The sequence below is a fragment of the Cebidichthys violaceus genome, unplaced genomic scaffold (genome assembly GCF_023349555.1).
Source record: "Cebidichthys violaceus isolate CVI_PGR_0920_01 unplaced genomic scaffold, fCebVio1.0.p SCAF_41, whole genome shotgun sequence".
In the NCBI taxonomy this organism is placed as follows: Eukaryota; Metazoa; Chordata; class Actinopteri; order Perciformes; family Stichaeidae; genus Cebidichthys; species Cebidichthys violaceus.
Genome location: NW_027176606.1, coordinates 553,927 through 569,223, shown reverse-complemented (window position 1 = coordinate 569,223; position 15,297 = coordinate 553,927). Strand labels below are relative to the sequence as shown.

The window sequence follows — 15,297 nt, the reverse complement described above, 5'->3', positions numbered from 1 at the left end:
TTACTTAAATATATTTTCACAGACACACTTCACTCACATTTCCTTCATCGATAACACAATCCAAAAAGCACAGATGCTGTTAAAGTTGTATATTAGTACAGTATGTATATAATAAAATGGTTACTGGTATTTAACTGTCGTGAGTATTGGTTTCACAGGCGGATCGATTGAGCAGGTAGTTGCTGGTCGGAGCACTTTTCTACCCCGTGAGGTGCTGCTGCAGCTGAAGTGATCCTTGGCCGGGGTCCCTGATGTCCTCACCAGGGTAGCAGGGTAAGCGGGGGTCGGCCGTCTGGACCAGGGACGCTTTGCAGGTCAGGGACTCCACCCGCACCTCGCACCACGCAGGGAAATCCACCGGCCGATGCACCCTGGACCGTTATCAAGGTAAAGGAGACCATTCTGTTACGGCTTGAAAACAAAAAACACTTTCCCCTGTGAACTTTATCCTCTGTAATGTGGACCGAAAACTCCCAACACTGTTCCTAACAATCTACAGAAGCTGCAGGTTCTAGAGTTGATCTTCCAAAATAGTCAAGAAAAGTTACTCCAGCACTGTACTAAAGTAGAGTTTTGAGGTACTTGTACCTTAGGTAATAACCTCCATTCTATGCTGCTTTATATGTCTCCTCCAGTACACACCAGAGAGACATAAGTATCTCTGATGAAACCACCGTATCCTTTTTCAGTTATATGATACACTTATAAAATATATATATTTTTTAAATGTGAGTATAAAATATATTTAATGTATCCTTAAACTTCTCAAGTATATAAAATAGTACCTCTGAGCCTCGGCCAGCTCCAACATTAAAATGCTGTTTACATCAGAAGTAATACGACGATAATGTAATAATAATAATAAAACACTCTTGAGACGGTCCGTTCAGCATCATGGCTGCTTTTACATCATCAGTACATTTTGCTGCTCATACTTCAGTAAAACTTTAAAAACAGGACTTGTCACTGAGTATTTATAGATCGTAGTTATTGTTACATTTACTCAAGTGAAGAGCCTGAACACGTACTGCCCTGTATGAAGACACGTCGGTCTAGATTCACCACTATGGAGTAACTTCTACCATCTCGTTCAGCCTCTGTGAAGCTCCAGCACGCAGGTTGTTTGTTTACTCACGTCTCGCAGCAACCGACGCCGACGGGGTGCAGGCAGGTGCACTGCATACAAGCGTTGTCCATCCAGCTTTCACCCAGCGAGTAGTGCCTCCCCTCGAACACACACAGTTCTGGAACACATGGCAGTCAAAAATTCATTAAAAAAAGAATATATATATATATATATATATATATATATATTTATTTTATGTCCAGATAAGATTTTAGAGCACAGGCTCTTACCTCTGGAGTTGAAGTGGCACAACATGGGAGCAGCAGACCCACCGCTGGTACACAGAAGAAACACTGCAGCTGCAAGCATCCAGTTGACCCCGGCGAGCTCCATCTTCATCTGGTCTGGTCAGATTCTAGCTCCTCTTCTGCCTCTACTCCCTTATTTATACATCCCGGGGCTTTTTTTTTTTTTTTTTTTTTTTTTTACGACCACGGCGTGGAGGTGTGGTCAGCGGCGTCATGTGGCCCACAGGCCTGGCTGAGGAAGGTGTCAGCGGTGCCATCCGTTGGGGAATCAGGAGGTGGTGGTTTGTTTAGGAGGAGGTAAAGATCTTGGCGCGGTTTTGGCACTCCGGAGATCACCTCGCTGCGCTTCAGCGGGGCATGAACCTCTAAAGTGATAGAAACGATGACACATCCATGTGGTGACTAAGAGAGGGAAGGGAAGGAGAGGGGTGAGATGGAGGGCAGGGGGGGGGAGAGAGAGAGAGGTGACGTCCAAGGAGAGTCGGAGCGAGAGAGAGAGAGAGAGAGAGAGAGAGTGATGGAATGGAATTATCAAATATGATTCATCACCATTCAACCTCTCATAAGAAGTGACTAATGCGCATGTAAAACACATGCCGAAATACTGATCCACTGAAATTAATAAATCATAATACAGAGTTAAAAGAGCGTCTAATGATCTGCTCAGGGTGCTTCTAGTTAACAGAAAACATGACATACATTAGTGGAGAAACATGTTTCATGCAGATGCTTCAATACAAGTCGCTGAAGGTTTGATGAGTATGAACATTATGTAAAGTCACCAGATCTCAAACCACCACCGACATCAACTTATTTTATTTTGGGAGAATGATGTCCGTCCCTCCAGTAGAGAGATCCGAGACAGTCGTTGGGTTTCCTTTAATTTCTCACCCATCTCGTGATACACACCAGTCTGCACACACATGTGCATTTCGGCTTCAGGGGCCCGCTGTGACCTCTGACCTCTGTCTACCTCAGCAGGATTATCTCATGTGTGATGATGAGGTATGATGTCACATCGTTAACTGCAGTCTGTGTCCTCATGCGGGTCCAACCCCAAAGGAATGATGGACAGGCAGAGTGTCCGGGAAGAAGACACGTATAAAGCCTTACAATGGGATTTATGTATTAGATTTAATATCATATATATATGACTTATTTTATAGAGCTCAACCGTTATATCAGAGGATCGATATTATCAGTATTGGATTTTTAGTATAATAGTAAACAACAAGAAAATTCAATATTGCAGAGGAACAATGCTTGAAGTAAAGAAAAAAGTAATAAGTTCACAGTTTGAACAGAAGTGGATTTGAAGATGTTGACAAAAAAAATTCTGGAGCTTTCAGCAATGTCTCCCATGATCTTCATCCACTGACAAAAGGTTATGAAATATAAAAAACAAATAAGTGGACCTTGTGAATAGAATAAATGTATTTTTTTTACCTTTTATACACTTTTGCCAGTATTTCTATCCCAACTTTCTTTTTATCACAGGAGGTTTTGTAACTTTTATTTATTTATATCATTGATTTAAATATCTGCATCAGACCCAAAAATCCATGATCCATTGGATTCTAGTTTACAGTACGTTGTTGTACATGCATGACCATTTCTGCGTTACCTTAAAAATGTCAAATCTGACCTGACAATGCAGTGCAGTGTAGCTGCCTGGGCCAACAGTACATTAGCTCATCTTCTCCCAGTTGTTTGCTGTTTGCTGTCTGATGTGAGAGATCATAGGAAAACTCGCCTCACAGGAGGCCCCGGGGCCTCACAACATGCTGTTTAACGTGCCTTTTCTCTGGTACCTCCACAGTAGTTGGAGAGTGTTGATAGGCCTCCCTCATCAGTCGGGGCTGCTTCTTCATTCATCCGATTTAAATGACTCACAGTTGCCTGTCTCAAGCTGTATGTTGTTTCTCACTGGAGTTCGAGCACTGTTGTCTTTAATATGAGAAATATACAGGTAGCAATAGATATTAACACCTGTCAGCAGAGATGGTTTCAGCACGTCAGAGGTCAGTTCCTGCTCCTTTTAATTGATTTTATTCAGAGGATGGAAGATGTTTTAACGGCAGATGTTCTTCCATAAGTTCAACTCGGGTGGTGCTGACCTCTTCAGAGCCTGTGGGTCCCATACAACACCCTGACGATGAGTTCACACCCTGATTCGACAACCGTTTGTCGTCAGCGTTGATGAAAAGGGAGGACCTCATCAAAACAAAAGATGAGGATTTTCCTCTCACACACCCGTTGCCCTTCACGGATATGCACTTAATTGGAGACAAGTGCGTTTTAATTGGGGAGAATGTTCTGTTTGAAAGTTGGAGGGGCTGTCATCGTGTTTGGTCAAAGGGCTGCGTTTGTTGGGACTTCTTCATAGATGATGAATATCTTCCATAGAGACAAACTGCGCCGCAAGAGGCCAGTAAACTCTTGTTGTAAAACAGTTTTCTTTGATATAATTAATCTACATGTTTCTATGACTATATGTTGATTTCAGCAAATGATTAATCATACACATACATAGTACTATGCAAATGTTAAGAGAATACCTAATTTATAGCCTCACATTACCTAAAATGTTGTGCTTCAATTTATCTGGTATTATATAGTATTTTCTTTCATTTTAGTAGCAAACAGAGTATTGTATCTCTCTGATACCATATACAAAGGTCTGTCTGATTTGCAATTAGTAGCACTATTAATAGCCAATTTTGACCTATAGTATACCAACAGTTGAAATTAAATATATGTTGTTACAAAATGTACATAAGTTCTACATCAACAAAAAAAATTGTGTACTCTCCCAAACTTTACAAAGAACATTTGCGAAGACTCTAGCAACAGCACACAAAATGAAAAAATAATGTCATAAATGCAAATGTACTGGCTTCAGAAACACAATTCTATTGTCGAACCATAATAGCTACATCCATAATTTATTCATGTCGTTCTTTGTTGTCCTTAATGATGACATTTACATAACATATTCATACAGCTGCATGTTAATTTACTTTTATATTCAAAATACTTAAAAAAAAAAAAGAAGGTCATATTATTAACGGATCAGGTGTAGCTTTTAACCAATTGGTTTTAAGTTTCTAATCAATTATTTAGGAATATGTACATCAAGTAAAGTTGCTTCTAAACTGTTACATGTTATTATTATTTAACTATATTGACTGGGAAAATAAAACAAAATTTATATATATATATATATATATATATATATATATATATATATATATATATATATATATAAATGCATTTATTGCATTTTTATTTAATTTATTTATGTGCATCAGGACCACGATCACGTGGTATGGAGCACTAATTATCTTCTCAAAATAATGCTTTGTCAACTTTTTACACTCTTGGGTGCACTGTGCCTTTAATAAGCATGCTATAAACCACGCCCCCTTCTTACTTCCTTCTTGGTCCAATCAGGCTCGACTAATCAACACGTGATACAACGATCCCCTGCTCGGTTTTATCAATCCTACTCCATCGAGGCTCGACTATTTTGGCCTGACGGTAGATTGTTGGCTGGTGCTCTGTTGTTGTGTAGCTATCTAAAAAAAACCATCCAAATCATGCTAGGTGAGACAGCCGTTAAAAACATGACACTACCGTGAATACAGGTACTCAAAGGTATCTTTTTAAACGTGTGTACGGACCGATGAGGTAACTATCCGCGTGAGCAGCAGTTTAAACGGGCTTCCGAGGAGTGTTTTTGAGGCCTTGTCGCAAACCTCTCGAAAAGTCTCGTTATAACCGTCCGGGATTTCATGTTGAAGTCCTCAGGTTTTTGGATTCAAATCGAGTGTTTTCCCGTCGGAGGATGGACACTGATAAATTCAACTATGCTTACAGTTGTGACTTGGACATCAACGTTCAACTTAAGATGTAAGTTCTGTACTTCACGCTAATCTTTCGCTTTTGCTCTAGCAGTGTAACTAATCTATCTTGTGACTTGAGACAGGATGCTATGTTTGCTCTGTGTGTGTGTGTGTGTGTGTGTGTGTGTGTGTGTGTGTGTGTATAAAGACACTGTCTATATTTAAACCATGTCATAACAGACTGTTTATCAAACCAAACATTTAAATAAATGTCCACATTTATCAATACAAACCTCAGAATGAGGTGTTAAGAATAGTTGTACTGTCAACATGTCCTGCCCTGCTGGAACAATAAAGTTATTGTATATTTTAGGCCTACATATGAACCATCTTTACTCATGCAGTCCGTCTAACTATCGTGTTTACACGAAGGAATCTATGGAAATATGTTGCTATTCTTTTGTTGGTTCATGTTTCATTTGTCCTGTTTATATGTTACAGTGTTAAGCAAAGAAATACCACAACAAAAAACACAATTCTTCCAAGAAAAAGTTTACAGATGTTGACTTATTTGTGAGGGAGCAAGTTGGAGCACCCTTGAAAACATTTGTTTCTCTCCTTACTCACCGCCCTGCTCCGTCTGTGTTTCCTGCTCCTCCAGAGGAAGTTTAGAGGGGAAGCGAGAGCAGAAGAGCTACAAAGCCCTGCTGGAAGACCCGATGCTGCGGTTCTCTGGCCTCTACCAGGAGAACTGCTCGGACCTCTACGTCACCTGTCAGGTGTTTGCTGAAGGGAAACCTCTCGCCCTGCCTGTTCGCACCTCCTACAAAGCCTTCAGCACACGATGGAAGTGAGAATGAATCTGTCTCTTCTCTGTTCTCTGTAATGTTTATTGAGAATAACGTTACCCCCAAAAACCATCTCCCTCGTTGTGCCCTATTTATATATTTTACCATCTTCAGCGCTGAAGTGCAAGCATATCATTTTCCTGGAGTTCCATTTCAGTTCCTCAGACCCTTATCTCCTTCCTCCTACACTCTCTCTCCTCTCCTGCTGTCCTGCGCAGCTGGAACGAGTGGCTGCGGCTGCCGGTCAAGTACCCAGACCTTCCCCAAAGTGCCCAGGTTGCGCTCACAGTGTGGGACATCTACGGGCCCGGCAGAGCCGTCCCCGTTGGCGGAACCACTGTCACCCTGTTTGGCAAATATGGGTGAGTCTAACTTGTCTTACTGATACAATAGAGCAACGCTGCAAAGCTCTTGTGTGTTGCTACCAGGTTGCACGATCACCTCACAGCTGTCAGATGACACACTGATGTGTGACGAGTAAAACACCCCCCCCCCCCCCTCCTGTTTTCTTCTAGTATGTTCCGGCAAGGGATGCATGACCTGAAGGTCTGGCCGGGCGTGGAGGGGGATGGAGGAGAGCCCACCACCACACCGGGACGCACCAGCAGCAGCCTGACGGAGGACCAGATGGGCAGGCTCGCCAAGGTACAACACCGTGTGTGTGTGGGTGGACAGGAGAACAGGGTTAAGTGTGTGTGTGTGTGTGTGTGTGTGTGTGTGAGACTTAATGACTTAAAGAGATAAGGGAAAGATGATGATGATGATGGAGGGTGAACAAGAAACACTGTGTGTGCGTTGGTAAAAGGAGAGAACCCCACCGATACCAAGCGGTGTTTATACCATCATCTGTTCCAGGGCCCTGACCTGGAGGTACTCGGTGATGTGAGTACAAGTGGAGGCGTTAGTGTTGGCGATGCAGAATGTGTATGTGTGTGTGAAGAAGGCCTCGGTCCAAATGTATTTGCAAGCCACTTGTATCGCTCCTTAAATGAGGGTTACCACATTAGAACAATTCAGACCGTGTCGGGGAGGTTCCCATTATCGATTTAGAAAAGTACTTCCTTCATCTGAACACGTTGCATTGTTCCGTGTGGGGGAAACCCTCATATGTGGTGTAATCCCATTCAGTGCATTTACAAATACACTTTGACCCGGATGTTTTGGTGTGAACACTCGTCTGTCGAGGCGTACGGCTGCGTTCTTGAGAGCATCACACACATTCATCTTTAGGTTTTCTGCTGTTGCCATTCGTCAGTATATTTCGTGTCGGTGTGTGCATGTTGTCCTCGTTCATGTGGACACACAAGAAAATTATGTTTGTCAACTTGTTGCAGCTTTTTTTTTTTTTTTTTTTGTTGGAATATTTAGTGGAAAGCGACAGGGATTTAATTTGTCATCGGATTGGATTGTTTTTCAAAAATAATGAATAAATTGATTCCTGCTTCCTGAGTGCAGTTGACTTAATCACAGCCAACGTTTTTCTCTCGGCTGCTACCAGTTCATATGTTGTTTTAAAGAGCACTAATTCTAACCAGCTGAGTTGTGGGCTTTCTGTTCGTGGCCAAAATATGTGCTTACATTCCCGAAACCCACACTGACTGACGAGTGGATTGGCTGCTGAGTGTGTGTCCGGAGATGCTGGATTGGCTGCTGCCACTGGATTTGTGCATGATTGGTTGAGCTGTTTGCACATCAGCCACCATGCTGTGACCAGTTCTGCTGAAACCTCAACCTCCTTTTTTTTTTTTTAAATTCTGTTGTATTTTGGTAAACCGTTTTTTCTCGTTGCCCTACCTTCTCTCTTCCTCCTCCTGTCTTGCTTTCTCTCTCTCTCTCTCTCTCTCTCTCTCTCTCTCTCTCTCTCTCTCTCTCTCTCTCTCTCTCTCTCTCTCTCCATCCATCCAGCTGACGAAGGCCCATCGACAGGGCCACATGGTGAAGGTAGACTGGCTGGACCGTCTGACTTTCAGGGAGATTGAGATGATCAACGAGGTGAGCGCGTTTAGCTGGACCGTGCTTCAAAACCACATGTTTTTGTTCCTGTAGTGGAAAAGCACATTTAGCTCCAAACTGAAATATCTCAACAGCTGCTTGACGTTTTCGTAGAGACATTCATAGTGCCCAGAGGATGAATCTTAAGGACTTCTCTAGCAAGCATGAGGTTGACATTTGTGTTTGGGTTTTTTTGAGGAATGTCTTATCTGGATTGCCTTTAAAGTTCATGTCCCCCTCAGGATGAGCTCTAATAAGTTTTAGTAAACCCTCATTTCATCTAGCACCACCATTAGGTCAAAGTTTGTCCTTCAAAACCCATGACATCACCATCGGTACTAGTCGACACTAAGAAAACACGATGAACACTACGCTGGAAGCACGGCTGTAGACTCTTAGTCTTCTAAACATGACATCATAGGCTCGCATGCACTCATGAAACTTGATCTGCGTAATGTCAATAGCTAGTCATGTTCACGTGTTTGTACAGTAGTCTCTCAACTAACTGTTGTCTTTAAAGTTGAGTTTCAATGTTTTTCTTCATGCATGTTTTCTGCAGAGTGAGAAGCGCAGCTCTAACTTCATGTACCTCATGGTGGAGTTTCCCCGTGTCAAAACGAACGACAAGGAATACAGTATTGTTTATTATGAAAAGGTATTTTCACGTTTAAATGCTTATAACCAGGCGTATAACACTGGAGGCTGTGCCGGCTGATCGTCGTGTGTCTCACTCTGTCCCCACTCAGGACGGAGACGATGCGTCGCCTGTTCTCACCAGCTGCGACATCGTCAAAGTTCCTGACCCGCAGATGGGGATGGTGAGAGGACACACTCAAACAAACCCACTTACACTCTGGGGGAAAAATGCATTTATGATGTCTTTGATATTGTTGGTAATGTGTAAAAAGGTACATTATGTGAATTTCATGTACAATAAAACGATAATGTAGCATGCTGTGAATTTTTTTCAATTCCCGGTCTTTCTACAGGAGAACCTGGTTGAGAGCAAGCATCACAAGCTGGCTCGTAGCCTCCGCAGTGGGCCCTCAGATCACGACCTGAAGCCCAACGCTGCCACGCGTGACCAGCTCAATGTAAGCAGCAAGTGTCCGCATGTAGTCTGAGAGTCGAAGAGAAAAGAAGTTTATTCATGTGGAATCTTTCAAGAGCCGACATCAAATACAGACTTAAGAATGATTGATTGATTTGATCTGTGTGCACCAACAGATCATTGTGAGCTACCCTCCAACCAAGCAGCTGAGCTCTGAAGAACAGGACCTGGTGTGGAAGTTCAGATACTACCTCACCACACAGGAGAAGGTGGGAGTGTTTCTTCTATTCTGCTCCACCATAACCAAGTCTGCTGAAGTTCCTGTCTCAATCCTCTTCCTCCTCCTCCTCCTCCTCTCGCTCCAGGCCCTCACAAAGTTCCTCAAGTGTGTCAACTGGGATCTGCCCCAGGAGGCCAAGCAGGCTCTGGAGCTTCTGGGGAAGTGGAGGCCGATGGATGTGGAGGACTCCCTGGAGCTGCTGTCCTCCCAGTTCACCAACCCCACTGTTAGGCGCTACGCTGTGGCGCGCCTGCAGCAGGCAGACGATGAGGTAGGCGTAGGAGGACTTAAACCTGAGCTTTGAATTCCAATTATGAAGTACTTTGTGAATAAACTCGTTGGCGTTCTCATTCCCGTCTCCTCGTTTTCTCTAGGACCTACTGATGTATCTTCTCCAGCTGGTCCAGGCGCTCAAGTACGAGAACTTCAGCGATATTCAGGGCGGCCTGGAGCCAGGCAGCAGGAGAGACAGCCAGGGACTCTCGGATGACTCGGCACTGGACAGGTCAGAAGCTATAACTGCTACTCCGTCTGTGGATCGTAAATAAGTCGCCACTACCGGCAGCTTTGACTGAAGCAAGACACATGTGGAGGTTCTGTTATGTAAAGAATGACATGATTTTTTTTTTTTTTCCTGTTTTGTTTTTACGGCCTGGATCTAAATTTACCCCAGATATCCTCACTGTTTGGGAGAGTATTTCCGACATTGCAGAATTTGATTATTTTCCTTTCAGGGGCCGTGATGAACTCTTAGCTTATTATGGCTTTACTGGCGTCGCTCTGCAGAGCTCGGGCCAGAATCTGGAGGCAGAGCACCGACGGTCAAAAACAGTCCATACTGAACACAGCATCTGATCGCTTTAACTAAAAGTGCCCTCTGACTGTTGATCGTTTTTTTTTTTTTTTTTTTTTTTTTACTCTTTTTGTAGTTCCCAGATCCTGTCTGGCACATCTGGACCTTCCACTGCCGCGCAGAAAGGCAAGGAAGTAGCTGACAGTGAGAGTCTAGAGGTAAGGAAGGAATACAGTCTTAACCTGACCATCCCCACATGGCACATGGAACAGGAAGTCAGAAACACTGTATTGTGCCAGAAATTTCAAATGTAATTTTGTTCCAGAAAAGACGCTATATATTAGTTTCAGCCTGGCATTAACCTCTTCTTGTGTCTGCACCTCTGTGTAGCAAGACTTGTGCACATTTCTCATCTCCCGTGCTTGCAAGAACTCCACGCTTGCCAACTATTTGTATTGGTGAGTAGCAGCAGTTCAAATCAACGTAGGTTTTGCAGACGGATGAATATAAACATTTTCAGAAATAATAACCTGTGTGTGTGTGTGTGTGTGTGTGTGTGTGTGTGTGTGTGTGTGTGTGTGTGTGTGTGTGTGTGTGTGTGTGTGTGTGTGTGTGTCTTCTTAAGGTATGTGATCGTGGAGTGTGAGGATCAGGACACCCAGCAGAGAGATCCTAAGACTCACGAGATGTACCTGAACGTCATGAGGAGGTTCAGTCAGGCTTTGCTTAAGGTCAGGAACCCGAAAAACGGTGCTGTGCGTAGATTTAGAAAAGTCTGTTTAGGCTCCTGCAACACAAACTTTATATACTTTTCTTTGTCCCTTCCCTTTTTAACATTCACACTTCCTTCTCCCTCCAGGGTGATAAGAGTGTGAGGGTGATGCGGTCGCTGTTGGCTTCCCAGCAGACCTTCGTAGACAGACTGGTGCAGCTGATGAAAGCCGTGCAAAGAGAGAGCGGAAACCGCAAGAAGAAGGTAACGACAGAATACCAACACATGCAGATACTTGCTCAACCTAAACAGTATTCACTCACATGGACGCTCACTTTCTCCCTCGTGCATGCTGATGTTTTCATTGGTTCTGCGTTTAACTGAAACAGCCCTTGAGCACACTGACCCCTGCTGAGTTGCGTTAACAGCAGCGTTCCCCGTATTGTCTGCAGACGGAGCGGCTGCAGGCCCTGCTGGCTGACAACGAGAAGGTGAATCTCTCGGAGATCGAGCCGATTCCGCTTCCTCTGGAGCCTCAGATCAGGATCAGAGGCATCGTCCCCGAGACAGCCACGCTCTTCAAGGTACAGATCACTTCATCGTGAGTGTGAAACGAGTATCTGTGCAACAAATACTTCATGAGTCTTTTCCCTCTCTCTGTGTGTGTGTGTGTGTGTGTGTGTGTGTGTGTGTGTGTGTGTGTGTGTGTGTGTGTGTGTGTGTGTGTGTGTGTGTGTGTGTGTGTGTGTGTGTGTGTGTGTGTGTGTGTGTGTGTGGCAGAGCGCCCTGATGCCAGCTAAGCTGATCTTCAAGGCTGAAGACGGAGCCATGTACCCAGTTATTTTCAAACACGGAGACGATCTGAGGCAGGATCAGCTCATCCTTCAGATTATCTCGCTCATGGACAAAGTAAGATTACTCTTAAACTGGTTTACTGATGGGATTTGGTGGTGGTTTTAGTTTGATTTGATTAGACTACCGACCACTTACAGTCATTGATCTCTTTGGGGTTTCTTTTCTTTTCAGTTGGCAGAGCTTTTTTCGCGTAATGTTGTAAAAGATATTTGTTTTTTTTGGCTTCCAGCTGTTGAGGAAAGAGAATTTGGACCTGAAGTTGACGCCTTACAAAGTACTGGCCACCAGCACCAAGCACGGTGAGAAGTCATGACTCATCACTCCATATAAGTACAGTAATAACAACTCTTCTTTCAGCCTAACTAAAAATAATGACCTTCTTTCTCCAGGTTTTATGCAGTTTGTTCAGTCTGTTCCTGTTGCTGAAGTCCTGGCCACTGAAGGCAACATCCAGGTGAGCAGAGGTGTAGAAACAATCAGAATAAGCTGTAAGAGGACGTCATCTGTCCTTTTTTATTCACATTGTTTTGTTTCAACAGAGCTTCTTCAGGAAGCATGCGCCGAGTGAAAAGGGACCCTACGGCATCAGCTCCGAGGTGATGGACACCTACGTCAAGAGCTGCGGTGAGTCCGGTTTTAAACAGTTTAATCTGTTGGTGTGCTCTGCCTGCTCTAATCACCTCTCTCACTGCACCCTCCCAGCTGGTTACTGTGTCATAACGTACATCCTCGGAGTGGGAGACAGACACTTGGACAATCTGCTGCTGACGAAGACCGGTGAGGCAGACGGCTTGTAGACACTGCGCTTCACTGATATCCTGTTTTTACGGAGCAGTTTTAGAACGTTCTCTCCTCCTCTCTGCGTCCAGGGAAGCTCTTCCACATCGACTTCGGCTACATCCTGGGTCGAGACCCCAAACCGCTGCCCCCGCCTATGAAGCTGAGCAAGGAGATGGTGGAGGGGATGGGGGGCATGCAGAGCGAGCAGTACCAGGAGTTCAGGAAGCAGTGCTACACCGCCTTCCTGCACCTCAGGAGGTCAGAGGCCGAACACACAAACGACGAAACTGAAGTCATGTTCTTAGCCTTTTTTTAATATGGTTGGTTTAAGTTGTAACTCCATTACATTACCACACCTTCTTTCCTCCTTCAGGTACTCCAACCTGATCCTGAATCTGTTCTCTCTCATGGTGGATGCCAATATTCCTGATATCGCCTTGGAGCCCGACAAGACCGTTAAGAAGGTACGTTTGTTGATAACAAGAACAAACACAAGAAATCCTTTTTTTTTCAGTGGAGTTTAGATGTCGCTCCAGATTGATGGGGGGGGGGTCGCATATCACAGCACTTTAGATGGAGCCAAGTAATCACGCCGGCATGTCTTGAATAATGTTTGAAATGGACCTCGTCATTTTCCCCTCAGGTGCAGGACAAGTTCAGATTGGACCTGTCAGACGAGGAGGCCGTCCACTACATGCAGAGTCTGATTGATGAGAGCGTGGGCGCTCTGTTTGCTGCTGTGGTCGAGCAGATACACAAGTTTGCTCAGGTACGTTTACTCGAACGCACGGTATACTTAAACGAAAAAAAGAGAGCGAGCCACAGTGTAATGATATACGTGAGCAGTTAACCAAAATAACGCCGACGTTTGTGGAGCTGTGAGGAGCTTTTTGGCTGTCGGAAGAAGCATATTTCAGCAGTGTTTGTGTGTTTACTTGAACTGCCAGAAGGGATAGACACATGTCTGCACTGCATGCTCAGCCATGGGTTATTAATTATTATTAACAAATAATGACAAATTAAATCAAGAACCACCAAATTGGTGATAGCTTTAGCTTTCAGATCCAGTGATATGGAAGAGCTTTTCTGCTTCACTTCACGGTCACTTCTCAATTCTGATAAAAAAAAAAAAGATCTTTTATGACGGAATACAGTAAACAATTTGGGATGAACGGGCTTAAACATACAACACCTGCTCTGGCAACATGTTATAAAGATCATTTCTCTATTCTGTTAAATATAAGAAACTTTGTTCCCATCACTATTCAGTACTGGCGCAGATGAGCAGAACAGAGAACGCTGAACCCAGGCTGAACTGCATCGAACTTTTGCAGCAGGAGCACATGATGGTATGGCTTTGACTCGACTGATGCCATGTGTGCGTGAGAGAATGAAAGGAACCCAATGACACTGTTAAAAAGGCCAAGAATGCACTGCCAACCTTTACTGCAAGATGGTTAAACGAGGACATGGTGTCTTTGTTTGCTTATGTATATATAATGTATATTAATTATTAAATGAATGAATGAATGAAATGTATGGCCAAATAAAAGACTGTTGATACAAGTGAACACACTGGCCATTTGTGGGTTGTTTTTTTTTTTACTTGTGTATTTTTCATCATTTAAGCCCAAAATCGTGCTGCTATGCAGTGTTCATGGCGCGCGGCATGTTTCTTAATTGAGCATTGCTGACCATCTGTGGATGGTCACACAGTCGACGCTGGGGGTAGAAACCAGTCGAGCCCCTGGAGGGTCGGTGAGTCACCGAGCGGGTGACTAAGCATTTCCTGTCGGACGTGGAAAGAAGAGCGCATTAATTTAAGCACAAATTATACATCTCCTAAAATATCTTCTATTCTGACGTGTGGGTTCCTGTTTCCTGTGAAGTAACTGTTGTGTGTTATATGCAGCCTCTGATTAACTTTAAAAGACAGAAACCGCATAAAACCGTAATACTCAAAAACAAAGAAAAAGTGTTTTAATTATGCACCTGCAGCAAACAATGAAGCTTTAACTCAGGGGTCTTCAACGTTTTTCAGGCCAAGGATCCCCAAACTAACAGAGAGATGGAGCAGAGACCCCCGACTATATATATTGTATAAAATTGTTTTATATTAAACTGGGCCTAGTGCCTGTATAAACATACCTTGTTATTGTGCATTCAATACTAAGCTATTCAAATAATACACAGGTTCATATATTCATGTTTTTATTTTAAAGGTACAGTGAGTAGGGTGGTCGTGCCACTGCAATTTATAAACACACCTTGTATGATAATCATGCATACAAGCTATTCAAATTGATGCTTTTATTTTAAATATAAATGTGGAAACAAAAATGAGTGATAGCCTATTAGTACCACTGCGATGCATAAACATACCTGTTATCTTGCATACAATACTGAACTATTAAAATATTGGACAGATTCATGTTTGGGAAAAAAAAAAAATGAAATTGTCTAATCAACCCAAAATTTCGCGGACCCCCTGTTGAAGACCTCTGTTTTAGAGGAAATGGTGCATAGTTACAAAATCCAAAATTACAAAAATTGTATTGTAAGTCGCTTTAGATAAAAGCGTCTGCTAAATGACTGTAATGTAATGACTTTTTTTGACATGCTATACAATGACTTTTTTGACATGAAAAAAGATGTCAAAAAATATGTCAAAAAAGTCATAGTATAGCATGTAAAAAAAGTCAAGGTCATAGTATATTATGTCTAAAACTGTCATAGTATAGCCTGTCGAAAAAAGTGAAAAACGGTC

The 15,297-nt window shown here is 43.2% G+C and overlaps 2 protein-coding genes across 2 annotated transcripts; one reads left to right on the top strand and one right to left on the bottom strand.

The window, feature by feature from the left end:
• Window positions 1-110: 110 nt before the first annotated feature.
• Window positions 111-1,731, bottom strand: msmp1 (microseminoprotein, prostate associated 1). The gene is made up of 3 exons (XM_068728341.1): window positions 1,357-1,731; window positions 1,136-1,244; window positions 111-371 (listed from the first exon to the last, which is right to left on the bottom strand). Exons 1-3 carry the CDS (start codon window positions 1,463-1,465, stop codon window positions 200-202), a joined length of 390 nt encoding a protein of 129 aa, XP_068584442.1. The 5' UTR covers window positions 1,466-1,731; the 3' UTR covers window positions 111-199.
• A 3,191-nt stretch (window positions 1,732-4,922) lies between these two features.
• On the top strand, window positions 4,923-14,105 carry pik3c3 (phosphatidylinositol 3-kinase, catalytic subunit type 3). The gene is made up of 25 exons (XM_068728303.1): window positions 4,923-5,286; window positions 5,881-6,069; window positions 6,286-6,429; window positions 6,583-6,712; window positions 7,973-8,059; window positions 8,619-8,714; window positions 8,806-8,877; window positions 9,049-9,153; window positions 9,287-9,379; window positions 9,476-9,661; window positions 9,765-9,895; window positions 10,320-10,401; window positions 10,574-10,641; window positions 10,809-10,914; window positions 11,043-11,159; window positions 11,348-11,479; window positions 11,676-11,804; window positions 11,980-12,049; window positions 12,140-12,204; window positions 12,290-12,374; window positions 12,453-12,527; window positions 12,620-12,788; window positions 12,904-12,994; window positions 13,174-13,299; window positions 13,800-14,105. Exons 1-25 carry the CDS (start codon window positions 5,222-5,224, stop codon window positions 13,812-13,814), a joined length of 2,628 nt encoding a protein of 875 aa, XP_068584404.1. The 5' UTR covers window positions 4,923-5,221; the 3' UTR covers window positions 13,815-14,105.
• Window positions 14,106-15,297: the final 1,192 nt, after the last annotated feature.